The sequence below is a fragment of the Arctopsyche grandis genome, chromosome 1 (assembly GCF_051622035.1).
Source record: "Arctopsyche grandis isolate Sample6627 chromosome 1, ASM5162203v2, whole genome shotgun sequence".
In the NCBI taxonomy this organism is placed as follows: Eukaryota; Metazoa; Arthropoda; class Insecta; order Trichoptera; family Hydropsychidae; genus Arctopsyche; species Arctopsyche grandis.
This window is the reverse complement of record NC_135355.1, coordinates 14,080,712-14,105,345: the sequence shown is the minus strand read 5'-3', so window position 1 is coordinate 14,105,345 and position 24,634 is coordinate 14,080,712. Positions and strand designations below refer to the sequence as shown.

The 24,634-nt window shown below is 31.4% G+C and overlaps 1 protein-coding gene across 1 annotated transcript in view; it reads left to right on the top strand.

Moving 5' to 3' along the window:
• Nucleotides 1–24,634, top strand: part of LOC143916904 (uncharacterized) — a 128,112-nt gene that overhangs the window by 91,283 nt on the left and 12,195 nt on the right. Inside the window, exons 8-9 of the mRNA XM_077438190.1 lie at nucleotides 14,834–15,004; nucleotides 15,380–15,689. Coding sequence (XP_077294316.1) covers nucleotides 14,834–15,004; nucleotides 15,380–15,689 — 481 coding nt within the window. The remainder of the gene's footprint in view (nucleotides 1–14,833; nucleotides 15,005–15,379; nucleotides 15,690–24,634) is intronic.

Below are 24,634 nucleotides of genomic sequence, written 5' to 3'. Positions count from 1 at the left end.
TAATTTAAAAGTTAGTAGTGTTTGAAATATAGTTCCGTGTACTTAGTGGATACTATAATATTAAAAATTAAGTTCAATTATACATACATATGTATGTTCCCTTGACAATAGAGCACGTAGCAAAAACCTTAGCCGATATCTGGTTATAATTAGATAAACACGTGTTTTATTTAAGTGGTTAGTTATATTGCCATATGCATGCACAACACTAGGAATTCCTATTCTATTCTATTCCTCTAAATGTATAACTAACAACGGATCTATTTGGTACAGTTAAACTAAGATATATCTAAAATACCTTTCACCTGTGGATTCCTAGGTTTATATAATATAAAAATTTAAATTTCACTATTATCGGGGTTTCAATAATAATATAATGATATAGCAATGTAAGGAATTTCAACTTATGTATATTGCAATATCATTTTGTAATTTATAACTATTTAAATTATTTCAAATAGCATAAAATTTAAAATAAACCACTGACAGTATTTCTTAGGGATAATATTTTTAAGTCACGGCTGTAAAATAAATTACATGACATACGTCAAATCGACATTTAATGTCAAATTAACATCTATAAAATAGCTCGCACAATCCAATGGGCTACCTCCCGGCAAATCAAACGTCAAATGGGTTGCCAGTAAAAAAATAAAATTTGACGTTTCAGTAAAATCATAACCAGTTACATTTTTACTGGATATAGTTCAGTGAAATCATATCCAATTATATTTTCACTGGCCCCTTTGAGTGAAATTATAATTATAATGAAATTGTATCAGTTGGAAGATAGCGCGTCGCCCCGCTTCTGTCCGTTCCCACCTTCCGCGTGGTCCACACATCGTAATATCCATCCAAACACATCGAAATATCTTAGCAGCCAACACTTATTTATTTAAGGGTTATGTTAGCTTAAGCTAGGGTTGGTTTTATTCATGTAACATTAGGTTGCTAGTCGGTCGGTATTTATTTTTGTCAAATTTTATTTTTGTTACTGGCTACCCATTTGACGTTTGATTTGCCGGGCGGTCACCGATTAGGTTGTGCGAGCTATTTTAGAGAGGGGCACTCTTTTTATTTGAAGGGCGAAATCTTTTAGAGATGGTCATTTTCATATATGTAATGTCGTGATAAATACCTAATTTTTCTGGAAATAGAGTTATTTTGCCACGGTTTCACAGGAATTGAAGATAATATAAAACTTAAATGTTAGCAACACTGTTCGACAAATGACGACTTTTTTTTTGGTTCAGAGACGAGATATGACTTTTCTTATAGATCTATGCCCAGTGAACACGAATCTGGTAATAAAAAATGTTAATTGTCTCGAAATTCGTAGATATATGTTTTTTAAAACGCGCAATTTTACCGATTTAAAATTCAGCACACTTCTAATTAACCCTTTTAAACGAAAACAAAAAATAGTGTGGTCAGAATACTATCTCAATAAATATGTTTCAATAGAAAATACTCAATATAAAATAGTATTAACAGTGAGAAAAAATCCCAAGTGAAAATACGTACTTTTGATTTTTGAGTTAAACTGGACGACTACTTAGAGAGATTTGAAAGCTTAAAAGTACTACAAATGAAATATAAAATACCCGACTATAGATTCCAATATTCATTTTGAACAGAAAATTGACATATTTTGAGACATCAACCGAACAACACCAAGATATAGAAAAATCGGGCGATATAAAAAACACATACATATGTATATGTATGTACATACATATATCCGAATTTCGAGCCAATCAACATTTTTTTTTACCAGATTCGTGTTTACTGTGAATAGATCTATAGGAAAAGTCATATCTCGTCTCTGAACCATTTTTCGTGTCGAACAATGTAGTCGTGGTCAAAAATATTGGAGAGAATTATAAATTGAACAGAATTATCTCAACATTAATTATCGAACAATTGAATGTCTACATACATTAAATGAATACATTTATTTTTATAAGAATCATACATATGTATATGTATGTATAATATAATAAATATTTCATATCACAAATAAAATATATAGCTCTGAAAGATACGCATTCACATACATAAATATGTAAATTCAAAACTTAATTAGAAAACAATTTAATGCCGTGAATATACATACATATTATACAATAAATGTGAACCTACATATGTATGGATGTATAATATTCATATGTATGTTATGATAGTATCGAATGTATCGATTTGTTTAATTACAATAATCAACTATTAATATCTTGATGTGAATGGATGCAAAGCCTAATGGCCTCTTAATCCCCGAGTAGGCCGTGAACCCACTATTTCACCATCTGAACTTATCATTATAGAAAATTTCCACTAGCCTAAGCGCACACTTTATTCGTGTACAAGACTGAGTGTTCAAGGAAAGAAAATTGAATTGCCTCGTCGCTAAATCTAAACAGCTTACTTTGGGCTGTTAATGGTCACTAGCGGTATCCTTTCGTCCCTTCAAGATTACGATTATGTTGTTTGGCGAGCATTTAAATACGTAGGTACAATCTGAACTACCTCGATGAAGATTAAGTCAGCTAATTCTAGCGGAAATTTTGTTTTCAAAGCGATTCTATGTATTAAAAGCTCCGAGCAGAATCGATAAGGTCTGCCCTAGCTACAGGATTCGAGGAATATCTATACAAATTAACTCAGAAAGCTTTTGAATACTGCAAATCGTTTGGCTTCATTGGAAAATTGAATCCATACAAACTTTATGAATATGTAAGCGGTAGAATAGTAAACGGCAATGTAAAACTACATAAGCACACAATTCCATTCGATTATTTTTTTTTACTAAACGTATAAATACATTTTACAGATAAATATGTAAAATACTCATACATATACAACATACATCAACATATCAATGTATAATTTTTAATTTTATAATAAAGTATTTTCTATTTGTTAAATAAGACTCCATAGATCATTTTAATACACGCCCTAATACATTTATTTAATAGAATTATTCATTAGCATATCATGCATTCAATAAAAGTTGAAAAATAAAATCGATCATATTTTTTACTTTATCTATGTACGTAGTAATAATAGATGAAGTTTGGCAATCATGAGAAAATTCACTGACACACAGACACACAGGCACTATCACAAAACTCAAAAATCACTCAGTAGTTACTAAAAAGAAAAATTATCAAAGACCAATTCGAGTTTCTTGATTAATATTAGAATTTTTCACGATATTTTTTCACTATCTAGCAAAAAATGTACATTTTATTTCGGCGATTTAATAATTTTCTCCGACCCTTATGAAAATAAGAGACCATTAGGTCGGTGAGGGCCAAAGGCACTAGTGTGTAATGTCACCTGAATATGACACATGCGAATCGTTTGCCGGAAATTTATGTAAAAAAAGGGCCAAAAAATAATAAAAAAAAACAGCACAGGGTGCCTGTAGGTTGTATAGATTGACAATGGTCTCTTTACCATATTACGAATGTACGCATCTGTACATAAAATTTGCGAAAGTGAAATAAAAACAGCACATATGCACATATGTATGTACTTATATACATATGTATACTGAATAGTTCCGGGTGGCATTCATATTTGGTTTTTATTATTTTACAATACAATTTTAGTTTTTTAAATTGCAATGTATATACATACATATATTTAAATGCTTATACGGTATATATATACTAAAATTATTCCTACATATGTATGTACATATGTACATATGAATATCTAAATACCTTTCTATCTCTAATACAGATACTTCTTCTTGTAACTTATCTACTTTTCATTTTGACTTATCTACTGTACTCAGTCACATCAACTCTCTCAATGTTAATCTTGGTGCGGGTTGTGATGGTTTGCCTTCTTTTTTCCTTGTTAAATGTGCTGTCCCATTATCTCTTCCCATAACAATCCTTTTCAATCTTTCTATGTCTAACGGTATATTTCCTGACTATTGGAAATTATCTTACATCACCCCTATTTTTAAAAAAGGTGATAAGAATCTTATTGAGAATTACCGTCCTATATCTAAACTATCTGTCATTAGTAAAATCTTTGAAAAAATTATCTATAATTTCCTTTTCTCCAATTTCAAAAACTACATTATACCTGAACAACATGGTTTTTTTAAGGGGAGATCGGTAGAGACTAACCTGCTTAATTTCACTAGTACTCTCACATCTTATATGGACAAACGAATCCAAATAGACGTCGTTTATACGGATTTCTCTAAAGCTTTTGATAAAATCAATCACAACCTTTTACTCAATAAACTTTGGTCCCTCGGAATCCGAGGAAATTTATTTCGTTGGATCTCTTCGTATATACTAAATCGTCACCAAATCATAATTCTCAATGGTTTTAGATCATCACTTAGATATATTCCTTCCGGTGTCCCACAAGGGTCGCATTTAGGTCCCTTATTCTTTTTACTCTATATTAATGATATCTCATACATCTTCAAACATTCCTTTATACTTCTTTACGCTGATGATTTAAAAATTTACAAACCTATATACACCATAGACGATTGTCATAAGATACAAGAAGATCTAGATAGATTCTCTATATATTGTTTAAATAATGATCTTTTTATTAATCTAGAAAAATGCTCTATTTTAAATTTCACTAGAAATAAGTCAATTATTACTAATCAATATCAATTAAATCATTCAATCCTTAACACGTCATCTTCTATTAAGGATCTTGGTGTAATACTCAATAATAAACTAGATTTCTCTGAACATATTTCTTTTATTACCAACAAAGCATTTAAATCTCTTGGATTCCTACTCCGCTTAACAAAACCCTTTAATGATCCTTATGTACTAAAATTACTTAATTTTTCCTTTGTAAGGTCTCACCTTGAATTTGCCTCAATTATCTGGTCACCTTTTTATTTATCCCATATTAATTGTATTGAGAAAGTTCAACTTAAATTTATTAAATCCTTACGCTACCTTTTTCCTACCTATACCCATTCTACTGTTTCCGACATTTTAAAAATCCTTTCTTTTAACAATCTTTCTGTCAGGCGACGACATTCTGATGCTATATTCTTCTTTAAGCTCATAAATGGTTTTCTTGATTGTTCTGATTTACTGAATAAGGTTTATTTCAGAATCCCAGTTCGATACTCTAGACGCGTTGCACTCTTGTCACTTGATCCTTTCAATACTAATTCCCAAAAATATTTTTATCTGCAGCGCGTTTATCGTATTTTTAACGGAGAGCTGAATGAGGCTGATCTGTTTGGTATTTCCCTACATCAATTCAGGTCTAACATCAAGAGAATCTTGACCGATTGATTCATTTTTTCTCCTATTCTATTTTTTCAATATTTCCATTATTTTTATACTTTAGTTTAGTTATGTAATGTGCTATTTAATCATATTATAGCTTTCATTCTTTTCCTTTTCATTTGTTTATTTTGTATTTACCTTTTTCATTTGTTTTTTATATTTGTAAATTTCAATTTCTTCTTATATTCTATCTTATAACCTTTTCCAAATATTTTATTACTATAGTTTAATTATGCAATGTACTACATATTTTGTCATGCCTTTATTCTTTACTTTTTAATTTGTTTTCCTTATATTTATCTTTTTCATTTTTGTAAAAATCTATTATTGGACTCGGATGTTACATATATTATTTATTTACTTTTTGTTTTTTTTTATACCTATCTCTGTACATCCTGTCTGTTGATTTTTCAATTAATAAAATAAAATAAAATAAAATAAAATATGAATATACACACCAATTCAATTTTTATTTGATATTCGTCATAAACATTTCCGTTATTTACATGATTTCCAATCGGTCCTTCTTTCATTTTCACATTTTCATAGATCAATTTTAAATCCATTCAAGTTCTACTTCATTGATATCGATAGTCAATCAATCAGTTTCGATTTCTCTTAAGTATCAAATCGGTGATCAAACTACGCATACAATTATTTGATTTGCAAACTTAAATTTTAATAAAATATAAATATAATATATAAATCTTTTTCACAGAAATTTTATCACTTTGAAAATATTCCCGCATGGTGACGTCATAGGGGCGAGTGCACCCGTGCTAACAGAAGTGCTGCCATAGACGTATTAGCATATTTGGAAACGTTATATTATGACGTGGTTTTACGGATTTGTGATCTAAAAAATTTCAGATATGGTTTTATTATTTTTTGATATAAATTTTCCATTCCAATTGCTGAGCATTCTCATACTCATGATGAAATTGGAACAAATTCCCCGGGCGGAGTGTCCTTGTGTTCTAAAGTCTCCATTCGGCGGGAAATTGGTATATTTTTCAGTCGATGCCAGAGTGTTGGGGGTTTAACATTCGCTTCAGAGACAGAGCGCATGTGCGTTTCAGTAATTTATGTGATTGAATCTCAACCCCAGCTCGCGCAATACAAACTGCCTCTTTTTTATTTGCCCTCACCCCCTATCGCCCCCAAATAGTGGCCCAGACAGAACCCTGTAATCATATATACTGTATAGCTTCCATTTGCATCAATATCGAAACGAAATATACCGCTTTCAATACATATGTACGCCTAATGGAATATGGTTGTAAAATTTCCAATGTGCATCCTGCCACGAAAACAAACATATCCTTTGCAAATTAAATAAACATTCCGAAACTTTACAGCGAATACTTTAATATAATAAAATTTTAACAGTTAACGATAAAAGACAAATTCGACCATCCAAATTTAATAAACTAAACACATTTTTTTTAAATCAGACTCCAACGTGTCGTTTTCATCTCTCTGCGAATCCTCTGTGGGCTCGCATTACATATGTACTTTTACACCATAAATTAATATATTCCCCACACGCGATGAAACCAATCCCTGACTTTATGTATTTAACAAATTATAATAATCATATTTGAATGGCTTCTAGTTTCATATTTACATAAAAAAAAAAATTTACTTTAAATTCCGTAACTCGTGTTGGGCCCGTTGATATTTCAGGTGCTTTCGGAAAAGAATTGATACATGAAATTAAATAAACTTTTGTGTTATATATGTATGAATATAGTTTAAGGTAATTTATAGTCGCGCGCGCGTATTAAAATTAATAAGTGCGCTCATTATACACTCGCCGATCTAGCCCGTTCGCCAAAGCAACGTCCAAATAATAAATGAGTGTGTGTGTGTATGTCTTTGTGGATGTGTGTATGTTTATTCGCTTCCGCATATGCGTCGGCACATCTGATGCTCACGTACCCGTTTCAAATCTTGCAATATCACAAGACTCGTTTTCCCAACTTTGCGGGGTATTTTGACGTCGAGTTTTTATATACATATACAAAACACATATTCAAAAAAGGTTTTACATTTTATTTTTATATGATTTTACAGTATAAACATTAAATATTAAAAATATAGTAAAAAAAATATACTTTTTTTACTTACCTCCTTTACGTTTCACATGGCTTTCGTGTTTCGTGGTCATTTTTTATATCTGTTATCTCTTATCCGATCGTTTTCATACTTTGCCATATTGCTCATTTTGGTCATCAATATACGTTAATGTATCGTCTGCCATTACGTTGGAGATAAAATATCGTATACAACGGGTTTCAAATTTCGAGCTCATCGAGTTGCCTGACGTCTACAACGCCGACGTCAACCGCGTTATACTGTCTTCTAACCTTTTCGCCTTGATATGCCCATTACAGATTTTAATTTTTTAAACGCCTATAATTCACTCTATATTTTATAAAATTTGCTCTATAGGTTCTCGTTATCTCTTATATTTAAATATTTAGTTTTAACTCTCATATGTATATATAAATTTCAAATTTGGCGTCTAGCTTCATGTAATGTAATACACGATATATATTGTTTTATGGCCAAATATGTCAAATCTGACATTTCAAGGCTAAAAATATATCTCTTCACGGAGTTTTATCTGCGAGATAAGTATTCAATAAGAAGTTAAATTGTATCTAATTGTTAATATGATTTACAATAAGCTTACATACATTTAGTTTTTTACAATAAGCTTACATACATACATCACATACAATTATTTTTAGTTATCAGCTGATTTAATTTATCTGATGATTGAAAAGTTCATTTCTGTAAATACATAAACTCATTTATGGACAATCATACATTGATAAACTATTCTTAAAGCAAATCATTATTAGTTATCAGCTGATTTAATTTATCTGATGATTGAAAAGTTCATTTCTGTAAATACATAAACTCATTAATGGACAATCATACATTGATAAACTATTCTTAACTGTATGGATTACATTACAATTTCATTGTTAATATGATTACAACTTCAATTTTATCATTAAAGCAATCTTAGTATTAATAAACTATTCTAAACTGTAAGATTCCCGGCATAAATGAGTATACATAATTCCATAAATTTCCGGCATAAATGAGTATACATAATTCCATATACATTATTCCATCCGGCATAAATGAGTATACATAATACATAAATGAGTATACATAACTCTCGTTCCGTAGATGTATATATACAATTTTAAGATTCAAACATCTTTGCAACTGGACTTGATGACTATGATTTATAGAAATACTACATATTAAGATTTTAAAGTGCCTTTAAAGTCATTTAAATGCGATATTACTCAACAATGCAAATAATTATAAATAATAATTAAATTAATTTGTAAATAATTATAATTCAGTATTATGGTATTTTCTGTAACACTAAAAAGTAGAAAATAAAAAAACCCTTGGTAAAAAAAGGTTTTTTAATTACTTACCTCTTATGTATATAATATTAAGATATATAAAAAACTCAAGTAAAAAAAAATAAATGTATATAAAAAACTTTAGTAAAAAAACTATATTAAAACAAACTCAAGTAAAATAAGTCTATATAAACAAATAATAAAATTATTAAAATAAAAAGGCAATTTAATCAATATTTCAACAACAAATGTACAAATGTGTGGGATTAAAATTTCAATCAAAATGATTTCAATGATTGGGGTTTCAATCAAAAAGATTTCAATGATTGGGGTTTCGATCCCGGCTTAAACTAATGTAATTAAATATATTACTAAGAGGTATGGGCCGCTTTTAGATCATCACATACATACCAAGGTATGTATGTGATGACACATACATACTTTTTGATTGAAACCCCAATCATTGAAATCATTTTGATTGAAATTTTAATCCCACACATTTGTACATTTGTTGTTGAAATATTGTTTAAATTGCCTTTTTATTTTAATAAATTAATTGTATTTAATTTATTATATATTTATTTAATTATTTATTATATTTTAGTACATTATTTGTTTATATACATTTATTTTACTTGACTTTTTTTTAATATAGTTTTTTTACTAAAGTTTTTTATATACATTTATTTTGTTACATGAGTTTTTTTATTAAAGTTTTTTTAAAGTTATCCAAGTACTTGAAATATTTTTTTAACCTTTTAGAATTATCTTGGAATATGAAAAGCGTACTTTTATTACATGCACGCGCGTTCAATCAGTTTATTTAATTTGAGGAAAATACCCGGATCGATAACGATAACTACGAACTTCGAATCACAACTGAAGTTCCAAACAAAATAAATGAAACGAAATATTTCTGCTTATCCATAAGAATTGCGTTAAAAATTCATTCGGACTGTAATTTTGTTTCCGTTTCAAATAAACGCTGCATTAAGTTCTCTTTCGTAAAATACAGAAGTTCAATTTCAAAAACGAGGAATTCCATTGTCAAGTTTCACGAAACCTCGAGGTGATAAAATGACTCGGAGTCATTTTACTCGACGACTGTTGCGTTACACATTTAAAATAAAAAATAAAATTGTTTTATGTTAAAAAAATTCTAAATTTGTAAAATATTTTATTAAAATTTCACGAATATTATTTGAATAATTGCTCAAATATTCGAATATTCGGATTGGAAACTCTAGTTACGCGCGATGTTTCGAAAAAAAATATGTATTTTTTTCAAAATAGATTTAAATACTAAATTATTTGAAAATTTATATAAATCACTAGTTCTTTATATGAACAAATAATGCATATTCATTGAGAATACAAATGTTCAAGATATAAAATAATTTTAACTGGTTTTTAGCTTTAAAAATCTCGTTTTAGAATGTTAAAAAATTTATATAAAAAAACCGGGAATTAATATCGTGGGTTGGTCACGCCAAATTCTTTTATGGGGAGGTTGTATGTGTTGTCCGAGATGAATCCTGTGCGCAAACAAGGGTAGTAGATAGTTCTTTGTTGGCCTTTTTTAAATTTAATATCAGCGGCTGACCTGACCAACAACGGTGGGGTTACGGGGCTAAAACTACCCCCAGACAGACGGCCAAATTGTTTTAAGCAGCAGCCTCCCTCGTGTTTTGCACTATACATATATGTACATTGTACATATGTATGTAAATGCTGCCGCATTTTTCCTATACTGCACGCCATAACACATCGTATTAACGAACATTTTCGAGATATGTATTTATAACTAAACTGAACACACGCACGTTAACGCTTAACATATACAACTCATATATTCGCACCTTTAAGTTAAAAACTCATAAACATTTGAATTTTCGGTTGAAAATAATTTTTTCAACAGAAAATTTAATTATGTAAGAGCAAGTGAATTTTAATAAAAAAAGTTTCGAACCTGCTATGTATGTACATATGTATTATCAACATATGTAATATATAATATGTACGTTCATATGTATTATACATATGTACATATATGTAGGTATATATTTTATTTTAAAAGTATTCAAATGAAGCTTTTTTGCTTCAATTAAAATACATTTATTATTAAAATATAATTCCGATGAAAACCCGTTTATTTGAGGCCATGACCCACAGTATGGTAGAGAGGTAGGAAGACCGTCTGTAAACAGGCGAAGAGGTTCGATTCCCGTGGGAACTCGAAGCAATTTCAAATCGCATTTTATTTGTTGCCACGTGAAAATTCCTGGCGAGTTTGCGCCTCTCTCACTCTTCTTTTATTTTTCTTCGTTTATTTCCACCGACTTTTTTCATACGCTTTTCCCCCTTTTTTGGAGCAAGCGTCATGGCTGCTTTTATGACCCGACCAGGAAAAATTAAGCACGTCTCGAAAAAAGCGTAGCGGTTTCCAGGTTTCGTCTTTCGTTTTTTTTCTTTTACTTAATTCAATATCACACACTGTAATTTTAGCATTTCAAAGCCCTTTGGCCTATATACATATACATATAAGTATTTGCTGTTAGTATCCAGGCTTGAAATGGAAATTTTCACGAATGGGAACGCTCGATAATTTTCAAAACATGCTTTTGATTTTTGTTATTGTATATAATTATACAATAACAAAATGTAATAATGTAATACATTATATTCAAATCAAAACCGGGACTACAGATTTTATCACCTAAGGCAAAAGAAAAAATTTGCTCCCGTATGTATGTAATTTTTACTTAGGGGAGCAAATTTTTGTGATCATATGAAAATTCGAACTCGAGATTTTGATTCATATCTAAAAGTTTAAGCGTAATGGCAAGTTATGTTCAAAATTTGGTAAGTAACCGTCAACCGGAAGTGGCATTGTACTCTTGTTCGATTTTTCTACCACAATTTTTTTGAAGCCTTAAACATGTGTTCTCTTCACGAAAAAATTCAAGTATATGTAATTTTTGTATCAATTTTATGAAAATAAAAAAAAATCACACGAGAAATCTTCACGAAAAAATTCAAGTATAAGTCTTGTATCAAAATAAAAAAAATCACTAAATTTAATAAACCGGAAGTGAAATTTTTTTCCTCTTAGAAAGGTCAAAAATGATTCTGTCCACACCCCTGAACGTATTTTTTATGTACTAACTTAGAGCTCCTAAGGTTTTGGTCAGAATTTGTAAGCCGGAAGTAGTATTTTTTTTAACAATATTTCATTATTTTTTCAATATTTTATTTTGACCTTTTAAATTAAGCTAACCTATTTTAAATCTGTCTGTACGGTTCAATATCGAATTTTGTTTTGTAACATTCTTATATTCCGTAAATACATAGATAAAGTCATGGGTTGGTCACACCCGAATTTTTTAAATTATAATTTAAGTATTTTTTAAACAAAACTAAAATATTACACATACATGTTATACTTAAGGGAATGCTTGATCTTTATTTCATGCGATAGATGACTTGTACTAATTAAATTATAAGAAATAAAGATTCTATGATATTTCATCGCGGGAACAATTTTTAATTAGATTACTATACTATGCGATACTAATTAAATTACTATGATTACATTACTATACTATATTGATTGAATTACTATAATAACATTACTATACTATATTAATTATATTACTTTATTATTATATTACTTGGGTGCTTTCGGATTTATACGTATTTAAAATAAATTTGCAATATGAATAGTAATAATAATAAATCGGAATCGGCACTGAATCAAAAATCAGGAATCGGTTATGCCAATTAAATTATGCAATAAAAAATAATAATAACATTATAAAACATCGAAGTCGAAATCCAAATCGGAATAGGATAATATGAAGTACGTATTATTAAATCGCGCAATGTAAGCAAAAATGTATGTTTAGTTTAGAAAACCCAAAACCCACAATTATGTATAAACAAACCCCGGTCATTGACCTCGCAACCGTGAATATTATAAATGATATATATGTATATATATATATATATATATATATATATATATATATATATATATATATATATATATATATATATATATATATATATATATATATGTATAGCAATAAAACAATAATGTTTAACAATAAAATTATCGTTCTTCCACAAATGTGCCTCTTCATGATGGTTTTCTTCGAGAAAGGTTGCTATTTCTTCTTTGAGTTCAAACACCCTTTAGAATCATTTTTGCACGAGATAGCCAGCAAACTTCACAATAATACAAAAGTGAGGTATAATTGGCTTCCATATCAGCACACAACTTTGCAAACAGCTTTGCTCTCAAAGGACTATTCTTAATGTAGTTTATAATTTTTATAACTTTTGTAAAAATGCTGTTCAGTTCCTCGCACATATTTTTTGACAATAGAGCTGCTCTGAGAATCATACAGTGTGTCCAGATAGCATGTGGTGCTTTCTTTTTGATCAATGCTTTAAGACCTGCTTTGTGTCCGTACGTTGAGGGAGCTCCGTCGGTACACAGTCCAATTATTATTTTATGTCGTTCACAACGCAATTATTTCACTTTATGTCGTTTTCTTCAACAAAACTGTCTATTATATTAAAAATTTCAATGGATGTGGTCTTCCCAAGAATGTGTTTGCAAAATAATATATCTTCTAATATATTATTATCCGCGACATATCAAACATATGCAATTAAATGGGCATCTTTAGCTAAAACAGAGCGTTTGTAAAGGCGCAATTTTTAAAATCTTCTTCTCCGGATAATTTTTTATAGGAATATATAAAAATGAAAGAAAAATAAAAATAAACATTCATGCATTGAATTTTTACTGTTAAGCTACGATATGAAGTTTTATTTATTTGTAGATATTATAGTATGAAAATTATTTTTTTATTAAAAAGTTTTAGCGCCTCCCCTGGCAATAGCTCGCGCCTCCCAGTTTGGAAACCGCTGCTCTAAATGAATAGAATTTGGAATCGGTTATTTTCAAGTAACATTAGTTAAAAACACAATAATGGTTTTAATGGTCATAAAAAATTACTCTAATTTGATAAAAATTGACTAAGTTTCAAAACGATTTGAAGTCTGTAGGAGTTTTAGCTCATTTTTTTGCGAAGTGAAACATATGTAGAATAGGCTTGTAAAAAAACTTCTTAATCTTCTAACATAGTCGATCAATATTGGCAATATCAGCATATTATTTTCCACTTATCGATATATTGCTTACATACACATAAACACACATGAATATATGTATATGTGTATGTACATATGTACATGCAATACTAACAACATATGTATGCATTTAGATTAGGTACGCACGCCAGAAAATTCCGAAGTTAGGCGAGAGATTCGGATATCATATTAATTTTATATTCTTATATACATATGTATATGTATATACATAGATCATTTTATTCATCTAATTTAGTGAAAACTAACCATTAAAACGTATAATAAAGTGATACTAACGGGGAAATTTCATTGAAAACTTGTGATTTTTAAATATAAATATGCTTACAATTAAAATTTTGGAAAAATGTTCTTAAAATAATATCCATTGAAAAATATACTTTTTTAATTTAAAGTTTATTTTTTCGTTAAAATTTACGTGCCGTGCACTTCAAATTCTTCAGCTTAATCCTGATATTATGTTTTATATGAAACCACAAAACTTTATTAGAATCGATTTTGAATCACATCAGTCAAAATTTTATTTTTCTCGATCACAATGCTTCATCTATCGATATTTTGTACGTATAAAATAATGCCACGACCTTTGTTCATAGCATTGTACCAAATATTGAAACTTTAAATTTAATTTAAGATTGCATAGAAAAATTTACAACGAAGGTATCCCATAAAATTCCTTACATCATAATAAAATTAATTGAATGAAAAGTATTAATCACGCAACATTTCGATTTTGTGCAAGTATTATATAATAGTTATTTTGAGCATGAAAGCATGAGTATTAAAATTTATTCACGTTCTACGGTGAGCACGAATAATTTCCGTGGGACGCGTTTCACCGGAACTGCGTGCATTGTGCATTTACTGCATTACGGCAACATTGTCGTGCAGCACGTCCTTCATATTCAAATGTACATTTTTTACATAATGTATTATATCAGCATAATATTTATTTGCGTGTCTTTTAAGGTGAAATGATCATATCCAATGACAAATACAAGATGACTGAAATTAGCAACTCGTACTATAGCGTGCAAATGCGTTTGGTCATAAAACGTATACAGAAGCTCGACATGGGGGGCTACAAATGCATATCCAAGAACTCCATAGGAGACGCAGAAGGAAATATAAGATTATACGGTAAGATTTATTCCAGATCTTCCGATAATAATATACACATTCTCACAGTTTATATTTTTTAAATGATATTATGATTTCCGCAACTTCATATGACGATTACTTCAACTCCTAATTTCTTATTGCAATTTTTCTAATTGAGAAATAAAGCTTTGTTATTTGTAATGCATTTAAGTTTATTTTTATTATATTATTATTGTTTTTATATTATTAAGTATGTTTGAATTGAAACATAGAAGAAAATTTTATTGAGACTCCCAATACGTATCAAATCAAAGTAAAAATAAGTCATTGAATATTTATACATTACAATGATTGTGTGTAAAATAATGTTTATTGTAAATTATGAGTTGTTTCGAACGTCGTTTGACTTTTCAGAAATGGACTTGCCGTATAGGGGAAAGACCGTGTTAGACCGAGAGGACTTGGACTCTGAGGAACCATCTCGGGAGAACGGCGAGCCGGACAACAACTTATTCGGGATGCAGGGCCCTTTGAGGGAGACTGGCCTCTCCGGGGACATATCTTCGAACTCGGTCAGCAAAGAGACCAGAGTGTCGGAGTCCTCCGGTGGTGCCTCCGTCCACAACTTTGTGCATTTTGATAAATTCATTAGTGAAAGTTATACGGCTCTTGCGCTACAGCTACTGTTCAAAACGATAGTTCAAAGTGTTGGATTGTCCGCCGGGTGTTGTGTTACCAATCGCGTGTGGCTTTGCTTATTGTGTATTTTATGCTCGGTCTATTGAGAAAAATGCTCTACTATGATGTTATATTTGTGAACATTTTATCTCGGATAGTAAAGCGATTTGTTTACATGAATATGTACTCATATTGTAATCAAAGCTCGCGGAAAAAATCATCGTTACAACACATAATCATGAAAAACGACGAGATTTCTATTTACCTAATTGATGTTTAGAATAATTATAAATTGTTGAAAAAGTGAAACATTGATTCGAAAATTTTAATCGCTGAATTATTTGTTCCGGCGTTAAGTTAAGTTAAGTACATACATACATATGTACATGCACACAAAAACAAAAACACACTAGTATACATACTTTGGCCAAGGAACGAATGATAATAAATTTATATAAATATAATATAAAATTGCATGTGTGGATACATATATAAAATAATATACATAAAAAATGACATGTTGTATATATTTTAAATTTACCCAATAAGATACGAAATATATTGAAAATTACATATATATGATTATTAGAATGTGATTTTAAAATAAAAAGAAGTGCTTAAATAGTATGAATTCGAAATTTTGCCATTTACGATATAGTTTCTTTTTTTTTGTTTTGATCTATAGTTGTGTTTGCATTATTATCGAAGAAAATAAAAAAATCTATTATAAAAATCATTACATATACATACATCTGTAGTGGGCACATGTGAATTAATCGCATTTTTTCATTTGAGCAGCTTTGTTATTATACGATGTGCCAAAATATAGTACTTGTTTGTTTCATTTAAAAAATATTTTTTTTAAAGTGCCAAATTTCAAAATCCTTTTAACTAATTTTCTCAATCGCATTTAATATATTTTTTTATTATTAACAATTGTTAGTTATTTCTGTATAAATTTTATAAAATGTTGCCTTAGATATAACATTTTAGTTTATGGAATTTGAATAAAAAAGACGAAATATTATACTAAGATGTAAAATGTTAAGAGTTGTAATATAATTAACGTTTTGTATTCAAAAGATTAAGATAAATTGAATCAATGTTTAAATACTGCTTACATACATACACATACATACATACACATATATAAATATAAATATATATATATATATATATATATATATATATATATATATATATATATATATATACCCGTCAAGAAATGTATATACATATGTATATATGTACATACAGACCATATCAGATGAGGGGGAAGGGGGGGGCAAAACGGGCAGCTACTATGGGCGTCAAAATATAAGGGGCCTCAAGTTTAGACTCTGTCAGAAAAAAATACATAACTTGTACACAGAACATATACATATGTATATGAACATACATATATATACATATATACATATATATATATATATATATATATATATATATATATATATATATATATATATATATATATATATATATATATATATATATATATATATATATATATACATATATATATATACATATATATATATATATATATATATATATATATATATATATATATATATATATATATATATATATATATATATATATATATATATATATATATATATATATATATATAATTACAACAAATAAATTAATTAAAAATAAGTTTTTAAACATTATTATTATATTATACGTAAATTGTGTAAAAATGGTATGAGGAATTGAAACGATATATGGAAGTATATCGCGCAGATTCTGTATTATATAAAAAAAGCCACGAAATAAAGTATATAGAAAATACATATAACTATCGATAAATTATTTTTCGTTTATTTCTTAAATCTTGTGCATTTGTTTTAAAAAGGCAAAAATAACTTAAATACATAGAATGTTAAATCGATAGTTTTATATAATTCATTCAATATATAAAATTGTACATTGCTCACAATATGAATAAAAAGCATTGATGTTATAAATGTTTTTTTAATGTCTATTTTTATTTTTAACCCAGAATTTGAAATTATACCTGAGAGCTAAGAGGAATACGTAATATTTCTGGTAAAAGTGTTAATATGCAAAACAGCAAACGAAGACGTCACGAAGTGTCAGACGCAGAAATTATAAGCTCAAGTTTCACTTGGCCTTCTTCCAGAAATTTTAAATTTAATTTCTTTATTCGGAATAATTTTATTTAATACATAAACTTATCCCCAAAATTTAATTAAACATAAAAACTAGTCCGCAACTATTGAATAATAAATTCCGAAGAAATCCGAGGTAACACAAAGTTATCCTGTAAAGCAATCTAAAATTGTCAACAATATAAGACTTTTAATCCAAATATTATGATGTACATATGTACATACATGCGTTTGTGTGTATGTATCCTTATAAAATCATGGTTTTTCCATATCAGTGAAATCATCAAAGTGAATTCAATTAATGTCATTCCGTTTATCTATTTTCGCCGATTTTTTTTCAAAATTGGCCTACTTAGTTTACATAATTGTGAAAATCTTAATAATGGTAGAAGAGCCATTACAATATAAATTGTAAAAATTATATAGAGAGTATACAACAATCTTTCGATGCAAGCAAATCGCTGCAAGCTATGGAACATTTACGTATGTGTAAATGTTTGAAAAGCCCTGTCGTCGGCGGGTTCAGGTTATGGTGGGGCAATTTTGCCAGCGTCGAGCTGTATTTCAATTTCACTAATGGCCGTGATACTCGTAGGTGGGTGGTTGTGGCAAGTCGCACGTTTCAAACGAACTCACAATTTGGGGCCGCATCGAATCGGGGCCGTTTTGAAGCTTGCGACCCCCCGGTTTTGGTGCCCTGTGGCGCGCGACAGGTAGCATGCAAAGTGGAGTGTGGCCGTGACAGGCTGTCGTCGTTACTCCAACATACAGAACCCCTGGCCAAGTCTACTACTGCTTTTGCCCAACCCCTCAACTTCTCAACTACAGTAAAAGGTGGTCTTCGAGGAACCACATCCTCCCCCACTCCTATTCTTTTCTTACGCCATTCTTACGATATTTTCCCACTATTAATACTATTTAATATTGAGTTTTTTCTATTGAAACATGTTTATTGAGATAGTGTTCTGGCCACACTATTTTTTGTTTTCGTTTAAAGGGTTAATTGGAAGTGTGCTGAATTTCAAATCAGTAAAATTACGAGCTAAAAGCTTGTACTACTATTTACACGAATCTGAATTGAATTAATAGGGATAGTATATTAAATTGTCTTTATATGAGAACTAGCTGTATTACCCGGCTTCGCTCAGTGTTTATAATATAAACCGCTTAAACATGACTAAGCTAATTTAATTAAAAAAAAAAAAAAATTAAAAAAAAATTTATAAATTAAAAAAAAAAATAAAAAAAAAAATAAAAAAAAAATCAAAAAAAAAATTAAAAAAAAAATAAAAAAAAAATAAAAAAAAATTAAAAAAAAAATTTTTAAAAAATCAAAAAAAAAATCAAAATTTTTTTTTGCCTTCTAGGGCTTCGCCCTCGGCGCCCCCCTGAGACTTGCCTTCTAGGGCTTCGCCCCTCCACGCCCCATGAGCAATTGCCGTTTAGGGCTTCGCCCCCCTTAGTTAATGCCTTTTAGGGCTTCGCCCCTCCGCACCCCCATGATTAAATGCCGTCTAGGGCTTCGCCCCCCTTAGTTAATGCCTTTTAGGGCTTCGCCCCCCGCGCCCCCAAGATTAATTGCCGTTTAGGGCTTCGCCCCCCTTAGTTAATGCCTTTTAGGGCTTCGCCCCTCCGCGCCCCCATGATTAAATGCCGTCTAAGGCTTCGCTCCCATGATCAGTTGCCTTTTAGGGCTTCGCCCCCCACGCCCCCAAGATTAATTGCCGTTTAGGGCTTCGCCCCCCTTAGTTAATGCCTTTTAGGGCTTCGCCCCTCCGCGCCCCCATGATTAAATGCCGTCTAAGGCTTCGCCCCCATGATCAGTTGCCTTTTAGGGCTTCGCCCCCCGCGCCCCCAAGATTAATTGCCGTTTAGGGCTTCGCCCCCCTTAGTTAATGCCTTTTAGGGCTTCGCCCCTCCGCGCCCCCATGATTAAATGCCGTCTAAGGCTTCGCCCCCATGATCAGTTGCCTTTTAGGGCTTCGCCCCCCGCGCCCCCAAGATTAATTGCCGTTTAGGGCTTCGCCCCCCTTAGTTAATGCCTTTTAGGGCTTCGCCCCTCCGCGCCCCCATGATTAAATGCCGTCTAAGGCTTCGCCCCCATGATCAGTTGCCTTTTAGGGCTTCGCCCCTCCGCGCCCCCATGATTAATTGCCGTCTAGGGCTTCGCCCCCCTTAGTTAATGCCTATTAGGGCTTGCGCCCCATGAGGCTGGGCCCCCCGGGCCCCCTACGGGGCCCCACGGGGCTGCGCCCCTTGTGGCGCCCCCTTTTGAGCCCCATGGGGCTGCGCCCCATGAGGCTGGGCCCCCCGGGCCCCCTTCGGGGCCCCACGGGGCTGCGCCCCTTGTGGCGCCCCCTTTTGAGCCCCATGGGGCTACGCCCCATGAGGCTGGGCCCCCCGCGCCCCCTTCGGGGCTTCACGGGGCTGCGCCCCTTGTGGCAACCCCTTTTGAGCCCCATGGGGCTGCGCCCCATGAGGCTAGGCCCCCCGGGCCCCCACGGGGCTGCGCCCCTTGTGGCGCCCCCTTTTGAGCCCCATGGGGCTGCGCCCCATGAGGCTGGGCCCCCCGGGCCCCCTTCGGGGCCCCACGGGGCTGCGCCCCTTGTGGCGCCCCCTTTTGAGCCCCATGGGGCTGCGCCCCATGAGGCTGGGCCCCCCCGGGGCCCCACGGGGCTGCGCCCCTCGTGGCGCCCCCTTTTGAGCCCCATGGGGCTGCGCCCCATGAGGCTGGGCCCCCCGGGCCCCCTTCGGGGCCCCACGGGGCTGCGCCCCTTGTGGCGCCCCCTTTTGAGCCCCATGGGGCTGCGCCCCATGAGGCTGGGCCCCCCGGGCCCCCTACGGGGCCCCACGGGGCTGCGCCCCTTGTGGCGCCCCCTTTTGAGCCCCATGGGGCTGCGCCCCATGAGGCTGGGCCCCCCGGGCCCCCTTCGGGGCCCCACTGGGCTGCGCCCCTTGTGGCGCCCCCTTTTGAGCCCCACGGGGCTGCGCCCCTTGTGGCGCCCCTGGCGGGGCCCCATGAAACTACTCGCTTTGCGCCCCCGCGGGGGTGAATCCATTGAAACGAAAAAAACAAATCGGCGCCCATGGATCGAAAAAAAAAAAAAAATCGAATCACGTGTTCGATGACGTCACCGATCTACGGACGATGACGACGACGACGAAGACGACGACGACCAAGGATATTTACATACAAAGTCTCTTTCCAAATTATAGATTAGAAGATAAATAAAATTCCAATATAACGGTTTCAAAAGCGAATTTAGCGTTACATTTCGAAGATCGTGTTAAAATATTAAATAGCCCGAATTTCATCGTAACAAAGTTGTATGATATTTTAATAATATACATACATTTATGTATATAAAAATATTAAATTTTTCTCAGTTTCCTTGGGGGTGCTGCAGTACCGCAGTGCGTATGGACCAGCCGCCACTGGATATACCTATAAGAGGATATTTGTGTTCGAGTTCACCAGTTCGACACCGCCGCAAGTCTCGATAAATTAATTTATACAAAGTTTAGGCTTTTCATCGATTCATTTATTATGTTCGACTAGCGTTAGGATACACACACACACAGTTTACCGTCTTTATATATACATATAATAGTATTTGCACGGTAAGGAAAGTGAAAACAGGATAGACACAATGGATCTGTTTTGTTAAGAAATTTTAGGGGAAAAAAGCTATTTGCAGAGTTAAAATTATACTATGCTCAAAGTTTAAAACATTTATATACTATTTCGTCATACTTCTATTACTGATAAATGGTTTTAGTAAAACACAAAATTACAAAGTACATATAATATATTTTCTTTTCTTGATTAAATCTCCTTACAAAATAAATTTAATTTGATTTATTGAATTCATCGATACGTCCACAATGATTAATAATAATAATGTTTATTAATTAATATAAAAAATATTAATATATTTATGATTTTAAATCATTCCTTTACATAAACAGTAATGACGGACATGCAGTCCGGCATTTTTTTTTATTTTGATGTTTTAAATTATTTCTGTGTTCGTAATATTTTAAGCTTATAATCTTTATAGTAATTTTAGTCATAAAAAAAATTTAACAAAATCTAACAACCGGAAGTAAAACTTTTATCTTACTGAAAATCCAAAATGTATGGGTTTCCGAACAACGTTCCACATGCACAGTCGGTACACATAGTCGCTATGTGTACGTCGTTATCGAGTTTTGTTTTTGGAATTTCTTATATTCCCCAAATACATAGGTAAAGTCATGGATTGTTAACATCCGAAACTTTTTCTTATTATAATATTTTATAAATCAGTGTTTTACGAGATGGTATTACATATATGTACATATAATACATACATATGCTTCGAGGAAGAAATTGATCTTTCAAATAAATTCAATACATAATGTATCCGTAATATTTTTACTATTTTTATCATACATATGTACATACATATGTACATATATGCGAGTATACATATGCGTAGTTGTTTCTTTCATCTCTTTAAACGAAAAAGCGTTGCAATACCCATTTTGCAAGAGGGTGTATTTTGATACCCAGAGCACTTCCCATTTTTCTCTTTATTCCTAAGCTTCTTGCCATTATGCTAAATGATTTCTGTTGGGGTTTCTTTGCGGGACTATACTGAAACGTTTGAAAGACACAAAACGAGTACTTCATGTACATTTTTATGTACATATAATATATGTAAATACGCACAGTGCATACTAGGAATTGACGGTTTTCAAAAACCTTTTTCAAAATTAATAATTTTATTTCTATATGAATTTGCGTTATTTGTTCAAATGAAAGACTAATGATTAATTAGAGAAACAGTGACACATAGTATATATATATATATATATATATATATATATATATATATATATATATATATATATATATATATATATATATATATATATATATATATATATATATATATATATATATATAATATATATATATATATATATATATATATATATATATATATATAATATATATATATATATATATATATATATATATATATATATATATATATATATACAAAATTAATAATTTTATTTCTATATGAATTTGCGTTATTTGTTCAAATGAAAGACTAATGATTAATTAGAGAAACAGTGACACATAGTATATATATATATATATATATATATATATATATATATATATATATATATATATATATATATATATATATATATGTATATACTCTGTACATAGTATATATATATATATATATATATATATATATATATATATGTATATACTCTGTACATAGTATATATATATATATATATATATATATATATATATATATATATATATATATATATATATATATTTATTTATTTATTTATTTAAAGTTTGGACCGTTGTAGCATTACAGGAATTCCTAATGCGCCACAATGGTCAAAAATATAACAGAAAAGACAAGAAACAAAATAATAAATTAGACATAACAAAAACAAAACATATATATACACAAACAACTAAAAATAATAATTATTATTATTATATATCGTTTATCGTCTTGAATTCATTCTATGTTTACAAATATATATATATATATATATATATATATATATATATATATATATATATATATATATACATATATATATATATATATACATTAATAAAGTTTAAATTAATATTATTTTTTAACATTATCTTTAAGATAATGGAATATTTATACAAAAAGAAAAAAACCATATTCTTCAATACAGATGTTTTAAATGGACGAAGTAAGTTTTGACCGATTTTTATGGCTTTGAATTTTTTTTACAAATATTAAATTAAAAACGAAAACCGGTTTTATTTTAATATCTTTTGAAAAAACTGATGACCAAAAGCTCTAGTAAAAAAAAATCTATATGGTCCAAAAGTCCAAATGGAACTAAAATTGTTGTACCAAAATACTTCCGACTCTACCTGATCGTGTCGGATTTGAAGGGGAAAACTTCAGACATACTTTCATGGTCGCTTAGGTAATTTGAGTTCTTGTGGTAGCCATTAAAATTCAGTGAGCGCGCTTTGCTGTTTCAGCTAAAGGAACATAAATATTAAAGGCAAAAGCATTGATTTCGGATTGTTGGTCTTGAGATTCCCCGTGTTTATTCAACATCATTACCGAGAGGATGAGAGAAGAAAAGGTGGGGTCGATTACGCAAACGACACGAATTTTGCTACATAGAAGTTTTGTTTATTGAAGAAGAACTTCTATTTTATATTACGATATTATTGCATTCCACAATTGAATTACAAATCTAAATATATCGTCACACTAAAAGACCCGATGAATGAAATGAAATAAGATGAAATCGTAAAGTTCTGACAGGAAACGGTCAATCTTGTTTTCTTAACTTTTTGTTAAACTATTGACTTAAAATTTTGATAAAATATTGACTTCAAAATGCAAATTTTCGGATTATTGGAAAGTAGACCAATATCTATGAATGTTTGTAACTGCCTATGTATGTATATAAAGAAAAAATCATATGTACATTCGATACTCGATACTTCATTGATTTTGTTATGTACTTTCTTTGATATCAAAAGTGTGGCCCCGGAACGAGCGATGCATCGTTTTTCGCGTCGGCACGCTACTGCGAATTTATTGCATGGTGAATTTGCGAGCGAGAGTCCAGAGCCGCGGCGCATTCATAGCAAGCTTGGCCCTCCCCATTCCAATAAGGGGGCCTGGGTATCGAGGCTTATCTATGTACATCAGCCGTACGTGCATTAGCGGGATTACCTGCTTTATTATTACGTGTATTCCTGTTATTCTTGTGTGTCGACACAACGCGAGCAAAAAGGAAAATTTCAAATACGGAAAAACGGAAA